At 38.5% G+C, this 25,253-nt stretch overlaps 1 protein-coding gene across 20 annotated transcripts in view; it reads right to left on the bottom strand.

The window, feature by feature from the left end:
* Positions 1-25,253, bottom strand: part of PKP4 (plakophilin 4) — a 236,260-nt gene that overhangs the window by 142,942 nt on the left and 68,065 nt on the right. For 18 of the 20 annotated variants that reach the window (XR_009055218.1, XM_057747065.1, XM_057747073.1 and 15 more), the window contains one exon: positions 18,789-18,925. Coding sequence is in view for 16 of the 20 variants with exons in the window: in XM_057747065.1 (XP_057603048.1) it covers positions 18,789-18,920 (132 nt within the window). In the remaining 4 variants the exon portion in view is untranslated. Of the gene's footprint in view, positions 1-18,569; positions 18,667-18,788; positions 18,926-25,253 lie in introns of those variants that run through there. The other 2 variants (XM_057747080.1, XM_057747083.1) reach the window with 2 other exon arrangements.

Here is a 25,253-nt window from a genome sequence, read left to right as displayed (position 1 = left end):
TCCTTAGTTATGACCTTTTAATGCATTCCTTTCTAAAACTGGTTACATAGATCCTTTACACTATTTAATAATTTTTCTCTGCCATCTTTGAGTAAAGAGCTGTTTCATAGGATTAAAATTTCTGGATACCCAAAGATGATCTTTCAAGTGCCAATTTATTTTCTGATTTCAAACACTCCTAAGGTATTATGCTTTCTCCTGACTTGTGAAATAGACTATATGGAACACACATACTTTTCTAAATAATTGATAATAATAATCTCACTAATGAAACATGCACAACCACAACCATAAGGAAGTGTCACTCATCCCTGGGGTCTGCCCTTCAGTTGTTCTGTCTCCTTCCCTGACAAAGGAATGTCACCTGGTGCTGTCACAGTTCCTCTTCTGTGATCTCCATCCCTTCTCTTTCCTGCCTTCTGGTCCCTCTCCCCACCTCCCCACCCCACAACTCCTTGGCTAATTTTGCACATCCAAAACACATTCTAGAAAAATATAATGATGATCAAATTACATGCTGTAAACTAGAGGGAATAAGGCTGAGGGTGAGGGCCTAAAGCCATTTTCATGGTAATTTTCAGTATGTTACAAAGGGCTGAAGTTGCCAGTGGCCTGACCTCCAAACAGATGCACCGTGTACCTGCACACAAGTGTGCACACCTGTGTTAGTATGCATGTGCTGTATGTGAATACACGGGGCATTTGGGGGGCAGCTGCTGTAGTCAAAACACTTTACGTAATTTTGCAGTATTTTAATCTAAGCATACAGATTAAAATGGGGAATTTTTTAAATTTAAAAAGTTAAATACGATTTCATCAACAAATATTTGAGTACTGTGCTCACATGCTGAGCATTGTTCTAGGTACTGGGAATAAAAAGTCGAAAAAGGATAGATAATTTCCCTACTCTTATAGATGAAAATGTTTGAATTAGAAAACTTCTTTTGTTTTCCTAAAGGAGGAACATTTTAGTGGAGATTATACTTTGAAATTTACTCATTTCCAATTATAAACTGTAGAGGAAAAGTTTTCAGGTAATATGGGGAAAATGCTGACAAACGTAACTCTGGAGAAAAACCTGATGACATTATAAATATACATTTAAATTTAACACCCTGGGGTAGTATAATTTTTCCAAATGCAGAAACAAGAAATAGAAATGAAACATTCAGGATCTCATAACAACATTAATTACTCATACTAGGAATATTTAGCAATTTCCATTACTATTTTACAAGATGGCAACAGCATGAAAAGTTCAAAGAGGATTTTAAAAAAAAACTTAAACAATAATAACAGGATTTAAAAAATTGGCATATTTAGGCTTAAAGGGGAAACAAACTTAAAAAGGCATTTAAAAATAGAAATTTACTGAGAACGCATGGAAGTCAAACTCACCAACAACAAAACAACTCAATCGAAAAATGGGCAGAAGACCTAAAGACATTTCTCCAAAGAAGACATACAGATGGCCAATAGGCACATGAAAAGATGTTCATCGTTCCTAATTATTAGAGAAAAGCAAATCAAAACTACAGTGAGGTATCACCTCACACAGGTCAGAATGGCCATCATTAAAAGAATCTACAAGTAACAAATGCTGGAGAGGGCATGGAGAAAAGAGAACCCTCCTACACTGTCGGTGGGAATGTAAATTGGTGCAGCCACTACGGAGAACAGTATGGAGGTTCCTCACAAAACTCTACAGAGTTGCCACATGATCCAGCAATCCCACCCCTGGACATATATCTGAACAAAACTATATTTCAGAAAGACACATGCACCCCTCTGTTCACAGCAGCACTATTCACAATAGTCAAGACACGGAAACAACGTAAATGTCCAATGACAGCCAAAAGGATACAAGATGTGGTACATATATACAATGGAGTATTAGCCATAAAAAAGAATGAAATAATGCCATTTGCAGCAACATGGATGGACCTAGAGATTATCACACTAAATGAAGTACGTCAGAAAGAGAAAGACAAATACCATGTGATATCGCTTATATGTGGAATGCAAAAAATGACATAAATGAACTTATTTACGAACCAGAAACAGACTCACAGACATAAGAGAACAGGCTTGTGGTTGCCAATGCGGGGCGGGGGGGGGGAGTGTGGGGGAGGGGTGGATTGGGAGTTTGGGATTAGCAGATGTAAACTAGTATTGATATACACAGCACAGGGAACCACACATAATATTCGATGATAAACCATAACGGAAAAGAATACAAAAAAGAATGCATCTATATGTATGTGAATCACTTTTCCGTACAGCCGAAATTAACACATTGTAAATCAACTATTCTCCAATAAAATAAATTACATTTAAAAAAAAAAAGAATGCAAGGAAACAAAATTTCAGTCTATCCTCCACAGCACTTCTTATTTACAAATGTTAAACAGAGAATATAAAAATCAGTGTACTGATTCGGATTCTGCTCCTTTCGGGACCACCATGAACATCCAGGGCAGCTCAGCCCAGCCTAGCACTAATCAAACGGAGGGTAGAGTAAGGCAGGTAGGAAAGAGGTCGGAGGAGTAACGAGGCGCAGGTGCCAGGGCACCCGCTCCTCCCAGCAGACTGTGGCAGACACTGCTGGCTGCTGATAGTCACGGCTGCTGGACTCGCGGCTGCTCGGCTGGAGCCTGCATTTCCAGCTTTTGCGGCAGCTTGCTGTGGCCACGTGACCCCCAGTTCACAAAGTTCCATGCTTGAGAGGAACAAGTCTCTTTAGACCACGCCCTCCACAAGGAATGTGTCCATTCCCTTGGTTCCCCTGGTGCCTTATCCCGACCTCCTGGCAGGACCTAATGAGAACGGGGAGCTGCCTCAGACCCAGAGACAGCAGCACGCAGCAACGCTGCCCTGGCCCACTACTGTCTGGAATGTCTCGTGAGAGGGAGATATACTTCCACCCTGTTTAAGCCATGATATTTTGATGTCTCGTTGTTTACAGCAGCTAAACCTGAGGCCCAGTGAACACACATTTATGGCAGAGCTGACTGTTTCAGTGCCTCGTTGCCTCAACTCCAGCGCTGAGCTTGGCTCCTGCACCTCGCTCCTGGGTTGTGAGCCTCTTCACTGGACTACGCATCTAGAGGGCGAGGAGCATGTCCTCTCTTTCTCTGAAACGGTCTAATACAGGGCAAACGGAGGGAGGGGAGGAACAGGAAAATGACGTAAGGTTACGCTCGAGGCTTTGGGGTCCGAGAGTCCTCTGGAAGGGAACCCTTTGTCAATCCCTGAATTCTGACCAGATGTGTGAACTTGAGGACGTTCAGCCAACCCGACAAATATCACTTGAGTGTCTATTATGCATCAGGCCCCGTTCTAGGAACAAGGGCTTCTGCTGTCGATGACGGTGTCTGCATTCTGATAGACTTAAGTTTCACAAACGCTAAGCCTCAGCTGCTTCATCTGTAAAATGGGGATAATAATAGACAGACTTTTTGGACTGCTATAAGGATTACATGAGGTGATACACACAGAGTGCTTAAGTGAGTCAGTGTCATGCACACTGGCACTCAGTAAATGTTAATGATAACGAAGAAGTGTAAACAGCTTGTGCTTGGTGTACAGATACTCACTAACTGCCGCAGCATCAGAGCACTGTTTCTTAGCGTTCAGTAAAAAAAGCAAGTCAGGGATTGCTATTTCCTATCAGAGTCTCATCTCTGCCGCCTGTTTGATAGGAATTCTAGACATGTCTTACAGATAAGTAAGGGCTTACTAAATACAATATACAATATATTACAGAGCACTTGGGGCCTAATATTTAAAATTTAAAATAGAAATAATTCTTTTTCGTAAACTTAAAGAAATGAGTGGATTCTTCGCAATGTGATGGTTTGGAAATCTCCTTTAAGGGGCTGGGGTTCAAAACCGAGCCCTGCCCACCTCCTTGTGACGGCTGCAGCGCCTGGAGCACACCAGACTGCTTCAGCGCACCATCCTGCACTGAGTCAGAATCTGCTGCTTCCACCAGCCACGGCTCATATTTTCAAGACAATTAATGGCTTCTCGGATCCAGCAGAGAGCTCTTTCAGGATAATCATACTACATTATTTTGGACTGCAGAATGTTCAAATGCATTTCAGGTAAGGAAGAGTCCTAAGGCAGGCCTGCACAAGCAAAAGGGGGTGGCTGTGGGAGGGTCTCAACTCACCGAACAAAACTGAAAGATTGGGAGTTAAAGATTTCTGGCAGATGAAGATGAAAAATAAGCTTAATGCTCTGCAGGAAACAAAGAGCAAAAGAGTAAATAACCCTCCACACAGATGGGTGGCTTCATTTTGCTATAGCAGTTTGCAGGGGCAATTAGACCTGAATGCCAGTTTTATCACTAAAACCCCAAAGACAGAAAACGTCAATACTCATGAAACACCTGAGACAGCTCTGCTTCTAAACAGGGGCTTGACCACCCATTAAGCACCAAGCACTTTATTAGCATTTTAAATATATGATCTATAACCTACAAACTGGGTACTGTTGTAATTTTACAGAGGACACAGGCTATGAGAGGTTAAGGGGCTTGCCCAGTAGCACAAAGCTGTCTGTGGGAGTCTTGATGTGAATCCAGGTCAGCTTGACATCAACGTCTGCATTCTTCCCATTCTACCAAGAAACGACTGAATTCTTTACAAGAGTAGAGGGAAACCCTGTTAAATGTTCACTGATGAGTCAGGATTATCAGATTATCACTATAAATAATAACAAGGCTAACATTAAAAAATATTCACTACAGTACAGTGATGTCCTCAGGACTGAAGCCCCCCGAGGGCTCTGTGTGCCCCTTCTAGAGGGTCCCGGGGCAGGCTGGCTGGTGGGCTGATCATGACTGGCCTGCCCAGAAGCACCCTCCAGAGCATCCAGCTGAAGGGAAAGGGAGAGAGCTGTGTTTTTTTGACTCAGTTCCCCTGGTTCATAACTCGCCCTCCCACCCGACTCTCAGGTGGCCATTTGACATTTTTCTGAGCTGTCAAGGCGCTTGACCTTCCAACTTGCCAGTTCTAATCTGCTATGGGAATCAAAACCTGTACTTGGAAACGTGGTTTTCTCAAGATGTTTAAAAACCTATTTCGCGCAGTCAAACTGCTAGCTAAAACAGCCACAGCATACAAACCGCATCTTGTGCTTTGCAATATTTTGTGGCCAGTCTACTCTATTTTGTTGTGCATTTGTAGTCTGCCTGGGATAAAGGATTTTAAAGCTGGGGTGTTATTTTCCAGATACAAAAATTGTACTGGAAATGGTTCCATATTTTTTGCATAGTTCTTGTCATAAAAGAAGATAGTCCTAATTACTACATTTACTTTCTTCTGTGTAGGAATATATCATAAGGGAACATTTAGAGTCTACCGATGTGAGCTCTGCCAGTTCAAATAAATCAGTCAGAGTGGATATAGTTGGGTTTGGATTGCATCCAAGTTATGGAAGGCAAGAATAGATTAGAGGTATACAGCATCACAGCAGTGACAAACTCTCATCTTCTTTGTAAAAGCACCAGTGTTTCTTCAGGCTTAGACATGACTCACTAAGGCTACATTTTCAATGAAATATGAAATATTGCTGGAAGCACTTAAAAGCTGGAAAATATAATCATGTCAGCACAGACGCCTCGCTCCCCACCCCTGAAAGAGTGACATCATTCTGAGAAGTATTCAGTCTGCTGTCACTAGGCCATGGGGCCGGAGAGGCGGATGTCTCTCCAGAGTAAGCCCAAGTGTGGTGTGGTCCTGGTCGAGATGTGAGGACCACCATTTCACTTTAGAAACAAATCTCCATTTTTGAACAAATCTCATGACTATCACTTTCGGGCAGAACTGACTTTTCTAACGGAAGGCAAAAAATGATCATGTGTAAACTTTCATATGCATGTCATGAGGAAATTTTATTGTTCTTACTTTGGATATATATCCCCCTCCTACTCTGTTTTTGGGGGGTGGGGCTTTTTAATTCCTCCCTCACCATTCCTAGGTAATTAATGTGAGTTTGATGTGCGATAGTACGTTTGTGTTTTGTTCCCTACCTATTTTCCATGAAAACACAAATATTTTCAATAACTACATATTCAACAAGTACTGAGAGCCGATTAGTACCAGATACTATTCTAAGCTCTGGAATACAGTGGAAAGCATCCTTGGAGTTTATATCCTGGAGTGGGAACCCCCAAAATGGGTATTTGGTATACTTCTCTGAAACTTCCTTTTCTTACCTAATGATACTGTGTAGAAAAGCCCTCCAAGGCAATTGGTAAAGATATATCTGAGGAATCTCTTAATGAGGTTTCTGAATATACTGTGTAAAGATATCTGCAAAGAGTTGGATTTGGAGAATTACTTTTAAGATGATACAACCCATATCTCCATGGGTCCAGACAGATGTTGACTCCTCCCATCAGCTTCATCAGCATGATGCCATAAGTGCCCTAAAGCATATAACCTCTGCCTGGTCTTCTGGATGGAACGCCTTCAATGGGTCAAGTCTCAACCTGGGCCCTTGCCTTTGAGTATTCTTTGGTTTGGAGGCAGGTCCCTCCCAAGTGGCCCTGGGCTAGAACATGCTGCTTCCACAACCTTTCTATCATATCAGTACATATCATCTCAAGGATAACAACTGTAGTGAATGCTTACTGAGTACTCACTATTTTAGTAAGACTGGAACCATTATCCTCATTTTTACAAATAAGGACACCGGAGCAAGCCTCCATCTGCAGTAACCCGCACACAGTCAGGGGTAGTCATGGGAGCTCCTGCTCTTAACCCCTGTGCCATGATACCCTCTGGATCTGAAGACTGCCAACACAGTCATGCTAAATTTTCCATTTCAACCATGATTCATCCGACTCACTTTACACATCTTGCAACCTTTATACACTTCTTTTCTTTCCTTCTCTGTCAAACTTAGTCTATGGTAATATTTTATTAGTACCTTTTTGAAAACTTCAAAAACTTCAGTCGTATTATTTTATGGCTTTAGAATTTTTATTAAGCATTACATGATTTTTGTAAGGAAATTTGGAAAATACAAGGGAAAAAGCCTGAAGATACTTACTCAACATTTAGGAGTATCTCTTGTTTTATTAATGAGTGCACATACGTGGGTGTGTGTGTGTGTCTGTGTATAAACACACACATACATATAAATATATATACTTCTATAGCAAGTTTTTACATATATGGTTAGATGCCTTATCTCTTCACTTGTATTGTAAATTTTTCCTGTCATTAAAAATTCTTTAGAAAAGTGATTTTTAAACGCTGTGTAAAGCTCATCATATTCATGTACTACTATGTAATCACTCTACTCATACTGGACAATCAAGTTGCTGCTAATTTTTAGATATTATATCACTATGATTAATATTTTTGTGTTAACATTTAATATTTCCTTAGACTGGACACCTAGAATTGGAATTATTGGACCAAAGATATAACCATTTTTAAGGCCTTTATTATACACATCATTAAAGTGCTTTCCAAAATGGCTGTGCCAATTTACTCTCACCAATACTGCATGAAATTGTTAATATCACTATACTTACACGGTTCTAATCTTTGATTTAACTGTTGCCAACATGTCAGGCAGATATATTCTCGTTATTTTAATATGTATTTCTGTAATTACTAGTGAGGTAAAAATATTATTTCATATGCACATTAGTTACTTGCATCCCTTCTTTTGTCAGCTGTCTGTTAACGTCAAATACTTCCCTTTCACTAGGCAGTTACTGTTTTTTTCCTTTCTCATCTGTAATTAGTCTCCACAGACTGCATTCATTTTATTTACTCATTTGATAGGTACCTGCTAAACTCCTGTTGCTTACCTTGTCCTGTGCTAAGGACATAGTTCTATTCTTCACAGTCCAAAATACCTTTGGGAACTTCCTTATAAGACTTCTTCTAAGTGACTATATATCTTAACAGTCATAACTAAGATGACATTACCAACACCTATGTTTTAAACACAATTAAAGTACTCACAGATCCAAGAAAGATAAAAAACAGGTAGAGGAATTTGTTCCCAGCTCAAACTGAAGATTTCCTTTTTTTTTCTTTTTTGTCTTTGCAAATTCAATAAGCCAACAAACCATGACTCAAAACATTCAATATAAATTTACAGGCTGCAAAACATCTTAAATGCTGGGGCAATGAAAAACACCACTAAATGTCTAAATGATACCCTACACTGACTGGGCATTCTCCCTGGAGTATCTAAAAATATATAAGCAGTTTACCTACTGTTTTCAAGAGTAAATGAGAATAGTACCAATGGCTAATAGGGACAGTTACCAAACAGAGTAACATATCCATCTGAATTACTTGAAGGAATGTATAGCTTGGGGACCAGAAGAAGCAGGAAAGCACTGAAGAACTGCAAAATCTAATTGATAGCACATTATAATCCTTGATTCCTGGTTTGGATTCTTAATCAAGTAAGAGATGATGCACTAGTTATCTTATACCATAAATCTCTCATTCTTGAGTCTTAAATTTGATTACTCACTGAAGGGAACACATCTTCAACTATTAAAGGGTACCAGGGTACAAGAGTGAACACATTTCATGAGTCCTTGAATGTCTGAGAGTATCTTTTTCATTCTTCACACACTGAAGACAATTTAGCTGGGTATAAAACTCTTGGACTACAAGCCTTTTTTCCCCCCTCTCAATACTCTAAACACAATGCTCTATACCAAGCTATATGTCAGTCTGATTTTACCTTCTGCAGATAAACTATTTGTTTCATCTGAATTCTTGTAGACTCTTTTCCCCCTTTATCTTTGTAAATATAAAGTTGTGTCAAAGTTCTTCCTAGACAGGTCTCTTTTCCATAAGTGATGCCTGCAATGTGCTGACCCCTTCAAATCTGTATACTCAGGGCTTATTTTCTGCTTAGAAAAACTATCTTTAAATTATATTTAAGTACTGCTTCTGCTCCAGTCATTCTAAAATATTTCATAAGAACATCCACGATGCTTATGTTAGATTTATTCTCTATAGGCTCCATGTCTAGTGACATCTATCATATTCTTTTTATCCTTTTCCTCCATATTCCAAGATAACTTCTCAAATAGTCTCATCAACATCAGTGATTTGATTTTCTTCTGTATCCATTTTTCTCTTTATTGACTCCACTGTAGATTTTAATTGTTTAGTATGCATCTCTAGAGTATAACTGCCTGGATATGAGTACCAGATGCCCTATTTATTAACTGTGCAAGTTTGGGCAAGTTACTCAAATTTTCCTGAATTTCAATTTTCCCACCTGTAAATAGGTGCAATAATAATAATTATCTGCATAATTCAAGGTTTTTAAGTACAAGCAACTGAAAACATCCTGGCTAATTTGAGGATTAAAAAGAATTTACTGGAATAATTTGCCTGTATAGCTCAAGACTATATAGTTTCCCACTTAGTCTATTAAGGTGCGAATCTGAAGGGAACAAAGAAATTTGGATCACATGTTCAGTGGCCAAAAAAACTGACTGATTTTCACATTAATTCATAAAGTTGTGATAAATAATAGAGGAGATCCTTCATGTAAAGCACTTAGCACAATGCCTGGCACGTAGTAAGTAATAATAAATGTTAGCTATTAGTCTCTTAATGGATTTCTATTCCATAGTTTATTGAGTCTTATATCTCATGGACAATGATAAAATCTTTTCTAAAATTTTGCACTTGCTTCCAGTAGTAGTATTGGTGGGGGCAGTAGTAGAGAGAGAAGAGACAGCAATCTGGTTGTATCAAAAAGCTGGGAACACCCAATAAAGCAATGTAGGGTCTTTGTCCCTACAATGTCAGACCTAACACAGATGATCCACTGACCATTCTTCTCAATCCTGTTCTTATAGTAGAACTCCTCTCCAACTCTGACAATAGGGTGAGTGTCTTCAGGATTTTTAATGGGAAGTTAAAAAAGTTTTATTAAGGGTTATGAAATTTAAAAAAGAAATTCAATGGAATAAAAGTTTCACATGAATAAATTATGTTTCCCCTAGTCTATAGTGCAGATCAAATAAACTAAGTGAAATAGCATTCTGTTCAGTATCCAAAGCTATACAAATACAAATTTCATATTCTTACCTACAGATCATCAAATCTTCTAATCAATCAACTGAGAATACTGCCAACGGCAGCAATTACTAAGATATATTTTTCCAGAAAATAATTTAATAACAATTCACTTTTTCATTATACCTTGCTAACTAAAATAAAAGAAAAATCAAGATCCTGCTGTTCACTGCCTACATTATAGAAAAAAGCAATATTCACCTTAGTAAGAAACAAATGAGAATATAGGTGCAACAGGAAAGCTCCAGTAAGCTTGCCCCCCTTTCAATAACTGTTGCTTTTAAGCAAGAAACATATGATGTAGCTAAGGTCATGAGTGAAAAAGGGAGGTGCCAATTTATTCTACACTTGGGCAAGACAGGCTTACTCTTTCGTTAATAAAACCATTTATGACAATATTTTGCAAAGGGGAAAAATGATGGTTTATGTCAATTTCTGATGGAAAGAAATTTCTAAAGGAATAACAGAATGTGACATGCTAAATATAGAGGAAATAGTTAAGAATTGATTCCCCCAGAATAACTTCTTAGAAGGCCATATGCAGTGGCTGAGGACTTTTATCTTGATTTAGGTTGTAGGAATGATTTTAGGAAAACTTATTTATCAGATACATGCCTATTAGAGTAGATGACACCACATGAGGAATACTTTTCTAATGTCATGCTGCTTTTTAGGAATTTTCATATGTAAAGTTCTACAAATTAAAATACAAATTTGAAATGCCTAGAACTCCAGTGTTTAAAGGCAAATTAAATGTTCTTTCAAGAGCCAAATTTCAATTTCAATTCTAAGAAAACAATCTGCCAATTTATGATAGCCATTTTCATATCTGAAATATGACTTATATAGAATTTAATAACATACATTTATCTTCATATTTCAATAACGTGTTCTTTCAGTTTGCTTGCAGAATGTTTCTATTATTTTCAACCCCTAGATTATGAAAGTTTCAGCACACAAAAACCCTTAAGATCCTATAAGCTAAGACACAGATTTGTCTTTTCGTTACTTGAAAAGAACTTTACATTTTAAATGATTTTTCTTAGGAATGCCTAAAACAAAATAATCAAAACCAAATTACTTTCAGGTTCAAGTAGATCCAATCACTTTGAAAAGAATACACACATAAAATAAAAACAGATGCCATAAGACCGTAAGGAACCCTTTCTGCAAAAGTAACAAAAATGGCAATTTAGAAATTGAGAACACAAACATGAAGACAGGATGTTTTGCTATAGCTATGGAGTAACTTTAGGGTTATACCTGAGGGGAAAAGTATGTTTCTGAAGTATTTTTCTCTCCAGAAGTGATTCTAAAAAGAAGAACAATCATGCAGTGCAGAGAATTCAATGCTGAATGATGCTGTCAGCCATTTAACCTTACCAACTCAGCAGTCACTCATTTCACATTTAATACCATATATTTAGTTTGCATGTACAGGGGAAAAATTATTCCATATATTCATAATTTAACTCTGAACAGGAATTGTGAACTGAGTTACTCAAGTGAAAAGGAAATTATCATTTTAAATGCGCAAAGTCAGGGTTGACTTTAAGTGTTAATAAAGGAAAAATATTCTATTACTTTCAAATGTAAACCAAAGGTAAAGCTAATTCAATGGTAAAAATTAAAGTTAATAATGCCTAAGTTAACAAATTTACATAAAACTGACATAATACAATACATATCTATAGCCTGCTTAACTAAAAGAGGGGACAAAAGTACATATATTCCTGGACTTTGTGCTTCCAATTAATGAATATTCATTATGTGCCAATTACCACATATAAAAATATATAATACAGTTTTGACTCTGCTTTCTTCTGAAGGTAGAAATTGTATGAAACAGACCATTTTTATAGATCTCCTTATCATCCCTCCCGACTCTTTCTTGGACAGTCTTGGCTCATAGTAGGCTTTCAATCAATATTTTTTATCTAGTTAAAAGCAAGTGTAGGGGCTTCCTAGGTGGCGCAGTGGTTAAGAATCCACCTGCCAATGCAGGGGACATAGGTTCGATCCCCGCTCCTGGAAGATCCCACATGCCATGGAGCAACTAAGCCCATGCACCACAACTATTGAGCCTGCGCTCTAGAGCCCGCGAGCCACAACTATTGAGCCCATGTGTCACAACTACTGAAGCCCACGCGTCTAGAGCCCGTGCTCCACAAGAGAAGCCACGGCAATGAGGAGCCCGTGCACCACAACGAAGAGCAGCCCCTGCTCACCGCAACTAAAGAAAGCCTGCTCACAGCAAAAAAGACCGAACATAGCCAAATAAATAAATAAATAAATAAATAAATAAATAAATAAATAAATAAACAAATAAATAGCAAGCAAGCGTAAACCAACTACAGTGGGATAGTGAGCATTTTTACATTCTTAGTTCATTTAGCCAATAAATACTGTGGCGGCATCTACTATGTATTCCATGTCTGCAAGTGTAATTCAGTTATATGTGAAGAGCCAGATAGAATCTGTTCAAATTCCTAGAATTTAAGAGCTCTTCAAGCAAAACAAAACAAAACAAAACAAAACAAAACAAAACAAAACAAAACAAACCACCTACAGTGTCATCTAAAAAGATGTCTCCAATGGAATCAAATAGAACAAAAACTCAGTTATTCAAAAGGTATGCCTGGGACATGCCAGACTGGGGAACTGTGCTCACAGGTCCAGTTGATCATTCATCAGACTACTGGAAAACACAGGCAGGCGTAAAAGTACATATGCTTGTTGTTAGCTGACCTGGCAATCTAAGAACAAATTTTTTTTTCCTATACTCAAATACTGAATAAACCTGTTGGCTATACTCTTTTGTATTGTTTAACCACAGAGATACGTGAAGTGGGGGATACCCTATATCATTAACACATGGAAGAGAAATGTTAAATTTTGACCATGTCACATGCAACTTAAGAAGACTGATCGCCTGAGAACCAAGGATCAGTGTTCAGAATTCTTGAATCCAGGCCAAAGAGTGTCGCAAGACCTCTACCACTTGACCTCATTTTAAACCTATTTCCATAAATATTAAAGAGGTAAAACTGTAAAAAATTGATGATTCTACAGAAGTCACTAAAAAAAGATCGAATCTTACCTTGTGTTTGATGATGCAGTTCAGGCACAGAAGACTTCCCTATACATTACACAATAATTACAATTGCCAGGATAATTCAGTTACCAAAAGGAAAATTTACAAAGTTACTAAAAGGAAAAACCTGAAGTTTTAGGAATTGTACTTACAGTATAGTGCTTTTAGCTAAGCTACAAACTACGCTTGTTTACAGCTAAAGTAAAAATTCTGTCTTCTGCATGTGGTTGAGGTGTGTCAGGGAGAACTATTTCATTGTAAATAAACTTAGGGGCCAAATAAAAGGAAGCTGCAAAGGCAGGTGTACAACAGTTGAGTTGTTTCAGTTTCAGAGAAATAAAGTAAATAATTGTACTGGAATTTGTTCAGTTCTGGGCATTCTGCCATACAGGAAAGGGTGTGTAATTACTGAGGCTAACATATCCATGTAAAAATGAAGTAATATCAATAGGACACAGTTGGGCTCCAAATTTCCTTTTTATCTTCAAAAATTAAGGGTCTCTAATGACTCTCATTTCATTCTTTGACATTTAAATATCACTTAAATTAATATGGGCACACTGAAGGTAGAACTGTAATTTTCACAAAGTCAGAAAACATTATCTTGAAAGGTGGTATTCTCTTTGAAAGCCTCACAAATGAAGAACACTGCAATTTTCACTCATCAACGATAACGAAGTACACACAGTACCTGATTTAGGACTTCGCCAGAGTAAGAGGAGTACACATAAAATTAGCATGTTTTACCAAATCTATTCTTTGCTTCCCATTTCACGCTATCTGGACTGGCCTCAAACTTAAATCTGGATTCCAAACTTCTTAAATCATTAACCAAAATTAAGAGGGTGTGGTTTGTGGGAGAATAATGGAAGTTAGAGCACCTAGGGAGTAAGGCCAAGTTCAAAGAGAGATCTCAATTATTCAAGAAACTTTATGACAGAAGATGAAAGAGTGTAATAAATATTACATGTGTGATTTTACAAGATGCAAATCCACTTGCACCTTACACAGAGCTATGAAAAATATTTAACCCTACCCAGGATTGTCCATATGGTCTTTTAAAGACTGTTTCTACAATCCACGATGACATTCTATCAGTTATAAAGCCACAATATACTCTCCCAATTAACAGCCTGCTCGTGGCCCTTGATGCACTGCTTCCTTGAGCCTGTGAGGTGAGCACGCTGACACATCTAAATTGCAGGGGTTGGCAGTGAATTTCTGGATGAGTCAATGCCTTATCAAATTCCTATTCCTCGGCATCCAAAGATGTGCTGTCCATTTCAAGGATGAATCAATCATTTAGTCTAAGGCTTTCATAGGAGGAGGCAGGGCTCTCTGAGGGCACCGCATTTGGCCATATTTCTTTACCTTACTGCATATAAGATGGTAAGCTAGGCACTAGATCATTCTCGAGTTACCCTGAAAACTATCAGGATACAAAAACATTTGTTTCCAACATCTATATTCATCTTGGACTCCTAGATTCTCATTAGGAGTTGAGTTGAACAGGAGAAACTGCCAAATGATGATCCTGATTACAGCCAACAGCCAACTGGTGGCTTAGGTTCAACTGATACTTCCTGTAATTTTAGATTTGAGTCCAAGGATCACATTACTTTGTTATTCCCATGGACTGACTTTTTATTTCTCTCAAAGCACGATGCTTAACTGAAAGGCATTTCTTTTGCGATCACCTGGTATACATGATGCTGGCAGATGTTTTGTGACATCACCAAGATAAACCAAACCACATCCTTTCATTCCCTACACTTCATTTTCAACTACGTCTGAAAGATGTAAGATGAAATATAAATTTATTTCATATTTACAAAACACCTATGCCATTATTTGACCATCCATATGAAATAAAATTTTAGTATGCTCCATGCAGAGATCAGATTTAATTTCTAGATCAATATGGATATAGTGCAATTCAAATTGTCTTAAAGACAAGAATTACAGCTGGGTAGCTAGTTTTCTTGGTGTTGTCTGTGAGATTCTCTTGCTTAGTAATGTTTCTAGGAATGTGGCAACAGATTGCATTATCCTCACAAAATAGCCAGTTGGTGACAAAGTGACCCAATAGCATTATTTATCTACTCCCTCCTTGAACAATCATTTATTGCAGCTCTAATATATTCAAGGGCCCAGGCGAGGAGTGGCCTGTAACATGCGTGTGAAGCAACATATAAAACACACTCTCTCCTTAGGTAGCTTTTTATTGTATCATCCAAAGGAGCATATGATAAGACTCAGAGCAGTGGTATAAAGCGCTAAAGAGGATCAGGAGAGAGTTGACTTCAGGCTGAGGTGAACATGGCTTCACAAAAGAGGTAGCACTTGAACAGAAGCAGGTTCCTTCTTTCTATCTGCAAAAGAGCAAGGACTTTTTCTATAACTGCACACATAGGCATCTATGTGACTGACATCAACGTGAAAGGTCATCACTTCATAAAAGAGAGAGAATATAAATCTCAGCATTTTGTCAAGATACAAGGAAGAGCTTCTGGCACGGCAGGATCCCAGGGAAAGAGCGGCCCCGTAGAGGAAGATTTCATTGTTCCTATGACATCCTGAATCCAATTTCAGATATTAACAGACTAATGATTTGTTAACAAGACTGCTACTGGTCACTTGTCATTCCCTTCCTTACTACTTACCAGGAATCGCCCGGGGGATTTCATGTGAGGTATTTTAGTGGCTTGGATATAACTGACAGGAACAACTCTTCCTCTCAAAATTCAGCTGCATGTTGAAAGGTATTACTTTCTACTTCTTAAACCAAGTGCCTTAACGTTATGTTTTGGATTGCACTACATCAACATGTTAATAACATTTATTTTCACATGCTCTTCTTCTTATAATAACTACATAAAGCTGTTTTAATTGGTGAGACCAGTATGGTGAAGTTTGGAAAGTTTGATGCCATGCGGAAGTAAATATTGTCACAGCATAAGCACGGCTCAATATTCAGAAAGTCTTTTTGTCTTCATATCAGTGTCCTGAAAGAAGTGTCACTCAATCCCTATAGATATATATTTTGACAAGCAGAGCCACCAACTCCTCTTAAGGAGGCCATTTTCTTCTTATTAGAGATGATGGTGATGACGGTGATATCAGCCTTTGCTATGGGCGTTTACTAAGTGCCAGGCTGTATAAAACCTTTACATAGGTTAATTTAATGTTTTCAATAACTATTATTATCCTCATTCTACAGATGAGAAACCAAGGCACAGAGAGGTTAACACTCTTCCCAAGATCGCACAGTAAGTAGTGGAGCCACGATGGGAACCCAGTCATTTCTCCTCTTGCACTGAAGGGGTCCCTGCACCCCAATGAAGCATCCTTCCTGAGAGATGGCTACCATCAAACAAGGGGTGTTCTCTGAGATCAGCAGAGCTGATCCCACCACCTCATGGCTATGAAAATGAGGCACCTTTTTTCCCCCTATGATTATATATCCCACCTAAGAATACTGCTCCTTTGATACAAAACATGACCAAGGACATAATCTAAAATTAACTATTCCATTTGAGTCTAACACTACCTAAGAATGTGACATTTTGACTAGTATTTTAAAATCAAATATGTAAGGTAAATAGTAATTAACTTTATGATTCCTAGCTAACTTTTCTGTGCTCTGTCTCATTTGGCAGACAAAAGCAAGTGACATATTTCAGGAAAGTCTAAGAAATTTTTACTCCAACTATGGAGAAATTAGAGTATCTTGCCTGGTATCACAAAAATCCTATGGGAACTAGAGTTAGCTATTTAAAATCAGGCAAACATCTTGGAATAAGAGATAGATATGGTGTCTTGGGTTAAATGATTAAAGCGCTGAGTAAGGAGCACAGACAATCTTAAAAGAAATTAAGAATGAAAACTGTAACTGTGTATTAATGGACTTCAATTCTTTGAACAAGAAGAGAAGCAGAGAGTATCTCCTCCCACTAATTAAATAAAGTGGGAGACATAGGATAATTCTAATAAATAACAAATATCTGTATTTTTTTTTTTGGTTACCTCAAGAAACCGGAACCCCTTTTGCTTTCTCCCACAAAATATCCATTCAGAATACTATTTTTTGCCAAAAGATAAAATTTTGAAGTCGTCTGAGGCCATCAAGGAATTACAGGGCAAAAATCATGATAGGTTTCCAATTTTCTTTAACATGCAGGGTTATCTGGTTTCAAGGTACAAACAGAAAAGTGTCTGTTGATATGGTTACTGAACACAGCTTCTGGTTTTAAGTCAGTTCTGAGCATTTTGATGAATTTACCGTCATATTTCACCAAAACGCAGTATACGCTTAGAGCCACAAATAAATCAGAGCCTTCTCATTTTAGAGCTCCTTGGGTCAAATCTCAACAGCTATGAAGAACTATCCTCCCTAAAGGTGAGCTTAGAGAATCTATAATTTAGTGGAAAATGGAAACCGTACTGACTCTAATTTTCTTGTGTCTTCTCAGATCCTTAGTTTGTGACATGTTTAAAACTTCAAGTTTCTGTGAGGAATGCAAACATATTTTGACGTCTTACTACTCAGGAAAGTTGTGAAAACATTTTTTCTCGAAAATACAGCTCTGATGGCAGACACATCTCCTAGTTCTAGAGTACTATTTCAGACACACGTCCGGCTTTAAGTCACAGCAAACAGTAAAATAATGACGTTTTCAACACCTCTTCATTCTTCGTCCCCAGTAGGCATTTGAGCTGCTGACACTGATTTTTCAAAGAATAATTCCAGCCTATATTCAACATCTAAGTTTGTATCTCTTGAGAAAAAAAGGCCAGTGAGTTAAGATTTAAAAACAGAATTTTACTATTGGATTATCTCCAACAAAATAACCCTCCCAGAGGGCACACCGTTTTTGTTTGCTTGCTTGTTTTTGGAGGGAAGGGGCAGAAATGTCTCCCTGGAGCTTTACATTTACATTCACCTTATTAAACTTTTACATCTTAAAGCAATTAAAACCAGGAATCCCACTTTCTCTAAGCCCACCAGATAAAAGTCTAATTTAGAAGGGTATTAGGGTTTGAAGGGTAAATAGTATTAAGTGCCTTTAAAAAAATCAACATAAACATGACATTTAAGCGAACTGGCACAGCGTGACAAGTTGTAGACCATTAGCTCACAAAATGAGTATACTCGGATTCAGACAAACACAACAAACAGAGCCTTTTATCCAAAACTCACAGAGACAATCCTCTGTAATACCTATGTTAAAACGTTCAACAGATCTAAGGATATCACAGGCCTCAAGTCGCCAGCGTCCTGACAGAAAAGTCAGTGATGTGAAACACGCTTTATGAAGCTTGGCGTGCATGCACACACTCTGCAAGGTGAGCGAGACAGACACACCGATCACCACCGATATTGTCCTTACTTGCAGACGCACAAGTATCCTGCATGTTCCGATTCTGACTGGCACCTGGAGCGGCTCTACCTGCCAGTCATCCCAATGTACTCAGGGATGTAAACACCTTATAATTAGAAAACGTGAAGGCGTCAAGGACGTTAGACAAATTGAAAACACATCCAAAGATTAATTTTTAAAGGCATTGAAGAAATAATTAATTGCAAAGTCTAAAATCAGAGGATGTACCTGCTCCTTCACGGAAGCTAGAATAGTGGTGGCTGTGGTCTCGGGTTCCATGCCTGGGCCAGTGGAGGCAGCTTCCTGGTGGGTCTGTGGTTGCCCCTCCTCCACCAATGAGGCCTGCTCAGGAGCTGGCATTCCTCCTGCAATCAAGCAGGCAAAGGGTTAACATTTTCTCATCAGCTCCTGTGCAGGAATAGGCAGGGGCTGAGCGTTTGCAGATGGTTCCTAGGAACTACTACAGACTTCTACACACCATGATCACAATGTCACATGGCTATCTGATTTCTAAAAGGCAACATCCAGGGCCAAAGTATAGCTAGTGCTACCAAATACTAAAAATTAACAATAAAATAATAATAGTAATAATAAACACGGAGAAAATATTTAAACAACATCATAGTAAAAAAATGATGTGAAAAGAGTTAGGGAAGAGGACTCAAAAATATACTGAGGACACTAAAGCTTTTAGATGCTATAAAATCGCTGAACTTTCTAAACAGTTAACCATTAGGTAAATATGATTTTCTTATCATGAACTACATAATAATAAACACTCTAGATTGCTACAAGGGTCAGTTTTCAAAGAAGTACACGCACAAGAAGACATCTATGAATGTGCAAATGCTTTATGATTATAGAAGAGGCTTACGCAACAGAAGAAAAAGAGGTTTAAAACTTATGACAGGCTTGAAAATAAGCAAGGTTCCACTGTATTTAAAAGAAATGCAAGGCATTGATAACCAGCAATACAGGTATCTTTGCTGGAGTATTACAGCTAGCTTGGTTTCCTTAGAGGAATCTGATAATGCACAGATGACAATGGCAATGGAGATGGTGATGAAAGAGAATTTGTTTTTCAGGACCATAGCCTGTGACAGAAGAACGGGTTCTTGGCAGGAGATGAGGTGCGTCTCCTGAGATAACACAACTGAGAGTGGTATGTTTGCTGGGAAACTTACTGATCTGATATGGACTTTGTACAAATGTGAAAAAGATCTGGAAAAGGTGCCCACCTAAAATGTTGTAAATATTTTAACAACTTGTTTACCTGTCGGCCTCTGCCTATTTCCTTGGGAGTAGAGTCTATCATACCATGAGACTAGCCTAGTGCCTGTCATATACAATAGATATTCAATTACTGTTTGCCGAATAATTGAACACATGGATGAAGAACTGACCGTCTCTTCCGTGTGTCATTACAGTCATCAGGCAAATCTGACCAAGTGCTATGATGCTCATGAGACCTTATTTGTTCAACGTGTTACCCTGTGTACTTGTATATGGACGTTTGAGACCATAAATGCTGTTTTCGACATTCTTCTTTTAGCTTTCTCCTAAAAATGACCCTACTGCTGTATTTTGATTTCTTATCAATTCCACAATGTTCATTTCTGTAGGATGATCCGGGGATTTTTCCCCCATTCCCTTAAATGTCAATATCAGCTTGCTGTTTACTTCCAAACTCATAATCTGTAAGAGAGGAAGATGAACATATCACCTGAGCCTCCATCTCATCCCTTACTCCCCTGACTTCCACATTAGTGAAGATGGGGTTAGTTTCCAGGTTGCTGCCAGTGGTTGCTTTATTCCTGCCATATTAACAGGCAGAGACAGACAATGGGTCCGATGAGTTGGTGCATTTTTCCCCCAATGGGACTCTCCATGAGGAGTCCTCATGCCGGCTCTTGCGGGTAGATTCTTTACTGCCCATTTCTGTGAGGCTCAAGGCTGGGGTGCAGCCTCATCTGCAAGGAGTCTTCTTAAGTATGAGTGGGAGGAGGACCTTCAGATCTGGAGTAAGTGGCTCCAAGATCAAAACCTTGAATGAGCCACCCTTTCCTCACTTACAAAAATGGCTAATTCTTCATACAACACCATGGAATGATTTTTATAGCAATCTTTACTTTTTAGTATGTATGTTGTGTTGAGACATAAAATAGTACACTTAAATAATCATCAACTGGATAAAATAACGCATTTCTGTATTTACCCAGTGCTCATTACAGACAAAATTTAAGGTCTATGAAGAAAAAAAATGCCACACATAAAGATCCTAACTATGCATTTCAGGCTAGTAAAGATATGAAAGTATTCTATGCCACTGGAAAACTACACACCTTAAAATAAGCAGATGGTTGCAAAGAACAAAAATGTTACTACGCAACAGTGAAACAAACAATGCCAAGAAACAAAAATTTTAAATGTCAAGAGTATAATACCATGAAATAACCAATGTGTAAGAAAAAGAGAAGCAAAATTTCAGTGAACAAAGAGAAACTGAAAATGGGAGAAACAGAAACATTACTGGGGAAGTAATTATTCTTTACTAAAAATAGGAGGATCCTTACTGTTTAAAGAAAGATACTGAACTATACTGTTGTAATTATCTTACATCACTGTGAGTGTACCACGCTTAATTTCATAATATTTATTTTTTGATGATTTATTTTTCCAGATCTATGACATCAGTTGAGCATTTTCTGTATACCACTTTGCCCGTGTAATACGCACGGTGATGAGGGAACACAGGCGTGAAGCCAGGTTGCTGACCATTAGTGGCTCATCATCTAGCTGGGACAGCAAAGTATGAATCAGATCAAGGCAAAGTACAGCAAGACACAAGTGATGGGATAACAATGCTGAAGTCGATAGGAAGAGGTGGTGAAGAGGTTATAAATTCGTGTAAGAAACTACCATTCGGCAAGAGAGGAGACTTTCATAGGTAGGTATGATGTCTTTATTGTCAGATTCCTCAAAGACCAGGAGACACTGCAGGCAATCACACCCACGGGACGGAGAATGATGGCCAAGGTACCCAGGAATAACTGAGGACGAGACACTTCTCTACACCTCATCTCTGGAACAGTCCCCAAATACCATCACCAACATGAGGCAGAGGAGGGATTCCCTAATACTGACAAGCTGTATACCTATTAAAGTATTCTGTTCATGTATTTGTAGTTCTCATAACAATTGGAGGAGTTGGAAGGAATCAAGCTAAGAAGAAAGTCACATAATATGATTACTCTTCTCCATTAGCGAATAAAACAAGCAACGAGTACTTAACATAGCAAAGAGACTGTGAGAAATTAGGTCCTGTGCTTCCCTTGATGACCTCAATTTGGCCGATTTGGGCAATCACATTTTAGGGACCTGAGAACACTTACAAAATAAGTTGCTGAACCATCTTGGCTCTTTGAAGAATCACAGGGAATGGAACAGGTGCCAGAAAACTAGAAGCAGGAAAATGCCATTGCTGTTTTTGGAAAGAAGAAAGTAGACTTTCTTCACGTTACAAACTAGAGAGCTAGACACAGATCTTGGGTGAGATTCTTACAAGGATTTTATCCAAGAGATGATCTGTGAGAACCAAAAAGGGGCACGCCAAAGAAAAGTCATGTTGAGCTGGTCTAATTTCTCCTTGGCACTGTAACCATGGAAATGCAGTGTGTCTAGACTCCGGTGAGGCATGTATGATGTTAGAAGTCCCCTATGGTATTATAATCAGCACAGAAATGGGGCTGGCACAAGGGCAACTGCTGACTGACAATCTGTAAATAGCTGAACAAAACATATCAACCTACAGAAGTTTCTAACCTTGGCCCAGCCCTAACCAAAAACTTTAGCCATAATGTAAATAATAACATACCAGGCATGCTCAAATTCTTCAATGAGTAAGAACAGCGAACTTACCAGGTGAAGAAATTCAAATACAAAAACCACTGCTATGCTGCAGCAACGAGCTGCCTCTAATGAGATAAGAACACCAGGGATAAACGTGGGGTCTTGTATTTACGTTAGGTCAGCAGCACACTAGCTCCACACCACACTAGGGAAAAGATTTAGGCACTTTAGGTTCAAGAGCAGAATGAGTGAACCATGAATGAAGTGAGGCTGCCCCAAAGCTAAAGTGATGCTGTGCTGTATTGATATCAGCATTTAAGGTGACAGGAAGAAGGGGACAAGTGAGTGTACACCTCTTCTTCAGGTGCCCTGGGACATGTCCACTTCCAGTGACGGGTGGCCCATTAACAGGAATGGACACAAGTTGTATCCATTCGAGAGGTCGAATAGGATGAAGAAGGGATTCGGCCATTATTTCCAGGCACAAGAACAAGGACAAAATGAATGACCGTTCCTGCACCTTATGAGTTCAAAGCTTGGCCGAGGACACAGGAAGAACAGCTGACGGAACCGGAAGAGAAAATCTGACCGAAGAAGAGACGGACCATGCAGACAAGTCCCCTTCAAGACTGCCAAGCACAAGCAAGGTTAGACTTCTTAGGTTGAGACTTTTTGGTCCCAAGAGCTAGACCAAAACTAATGGTTTTGTAATAAACTTGTATTAACCTAAATTACTACTGTCTTTATACTCTGAATCAAATTTGGCTAATAGTTATATTTAATTATATTAATATTATATTATAAAACTAAGGATTGGAGCCATGAGGGTGAGCTCAGGAAGGTCTTTCCTTTTGGAGTGAAGAGTCAAATGTCCAAAATTTCAAAAACTGATTACCCCAAAGGTGGTACATTCCCCATCACAAGAGGTCTTTAATCACAGTTCAGATGGTCAAGTAGCAGGGATGGTACAGTAGCTTGTCCGCATGGTCCTTCTCTTCTTTGGGTAAGATTTTCTCTTCCGGTTCCGTCAACTGTTCTTCCTGTGTTCTCGGCCAAGCTTTGAGCTCAAAAGGAGCAGGAACGGTCATTCATTTTGTCCTTGTTCTTGTGCCTGGAAATAATGGCCGAATCCCTTCTTCATCCTATTCGACCTCTCGAATGGATACAACTTGTGTCCATTCCTGTTAATGGGCCACCCGTCACTGGAAGTGGACATGTCCCAGGGCACCTGAAGAAGAGGTGTACACTCACTTGTCCCCTTCTTCCTGTCACCTTAAATGCTGATATCAATACAGCACAGCATCACTTTAGCTTTGGGGCAGCCTCACTTCATTCATGGTTCACTCATTCTGCACTGGGTGTGTGTTAGAAATAGGAAACAACGTTCTCTGAATCTTGAGGCTGACACGAAGATGTGACGACGTCTACATTCTGAATTGATGTGAATGTTCCTCAGGGGTTTGCAGAGTGTTGTCTATCATATCACACCTCTCTGTAAAAAGGCACCTGGAGGCCAGGACGCTGTGCTTTTCCGGAAGGAATGATGTGCACTGGAAGCCTCAGTGCTGACTGTTTCTATTTGGCTACACAAAAACCTCAGAGGAGAGTCTGGGGCCGACTCTTACAACTGTTCTCATTTTACCCCAGGCTTTCATTACTGACTTTCCTCTTTGCCCAGGTCTCCATTTTTATCATTCTATTGGACGCTATTCTTTTGAGCCTTGTGAAACACTTTTTGGAAAGCTGACTATGAACTGTTATGTGTTTTCACTACTACTTTTATTGAAGACAAATATGCTTTTAAGTGAAACAGTCAGTATAATGTGTGTGTGTCTTTACTGAACTCTCACAAATTAACAAGAAATTTTTCTGCTCAAGGATGCAGGCCACATACATTCTTGTGTCATTAGCAAAGGCTGTGGATGTAACATATAGGTATAATCTAAGGCTCAATAACTACAATCCCTTTTACCATAGATGACACTCAACCACAGAATCACCTGCACTAAACTTCTGAACTAGAAGATCAACTGCATTGGATTTTCCTCTATTTACTCATTTCTATTCTCCTTACTGATAATTTTTGGTCAAAGTATATAATAAGTATACTGAATTTCATCTTATCCAGTGAAATAAATTGGCCTCTGTAGTTCTCCCTCTGCTCTTTTGCATTAGCAATCCAGAGTATAACAAACATCTCATGACTTCATTGTGAACACTCACAATGTGAGTATCACAATGCGATAAGTTTCTTTGCTTTACTTATAATGAGACTGGAACGGATACTACGGAAGAAAAGAATAAAGCACTGGGAATTAGGAATATGCCTCAAAAGTAAAACACCTTCAGTACCATATAGAGTCTATTCTAGAATTCTAAAAGGAATACTAGATACTTTTCACAGTTATAGTTTAAAAATATCTTGGAAATAAGATGCATTACCAAAATCTGCAACTGTTTAGGAACCCTAGAGACAGTTACATACTGAACTTCTAATCAAACAGTTCATCCAAAAAATTAACATTTCTTGGCAAGAATTTATTTAGAAGGGAACTATATGTCAAACAGCATAGTAATTCTAGAGAATGGATTACATATAGCAGTTAATTATTTTGACTTATGGATTTATTATTATAATCTAAAGATCAATGCATGACAACCTAATACAAAAATAAGCAAAATGGATGAATAGGTCTTTCAGAAAATCTAGTGAGTTGCTCAACCTCTTTAGTAATCAGAAAAATGCAAATTCATACTACAATGAGATATCAATACAGAACCACCAAAATGGCAAAACATTTTATTAATATCTAATTTTGGCAAAGATGTGGAACAACAGTAAAA

This window comes from Hippopotamus amphibius, chromosome 8 (genome assembly GCF_030028045.1).
Source record: "Hippopotamus amphibius kiboko isolate mHipAmp2 chromosome 8, mHipAmp2.hap2, whole genome shotgun sequence".
NCBI classification, from domain to species: Eukaryota; Metazoa; Chordata; class Mammalia; order Artiodactyla; family Hippopotamidae; genus Hippopotamus; species Hippopotamus amphibius.
The sequence above is the reverse complement of the archived record's forward strand: the minus strand, read 5'-3'. Positions and strand labels throughout refer to the sequence as shown.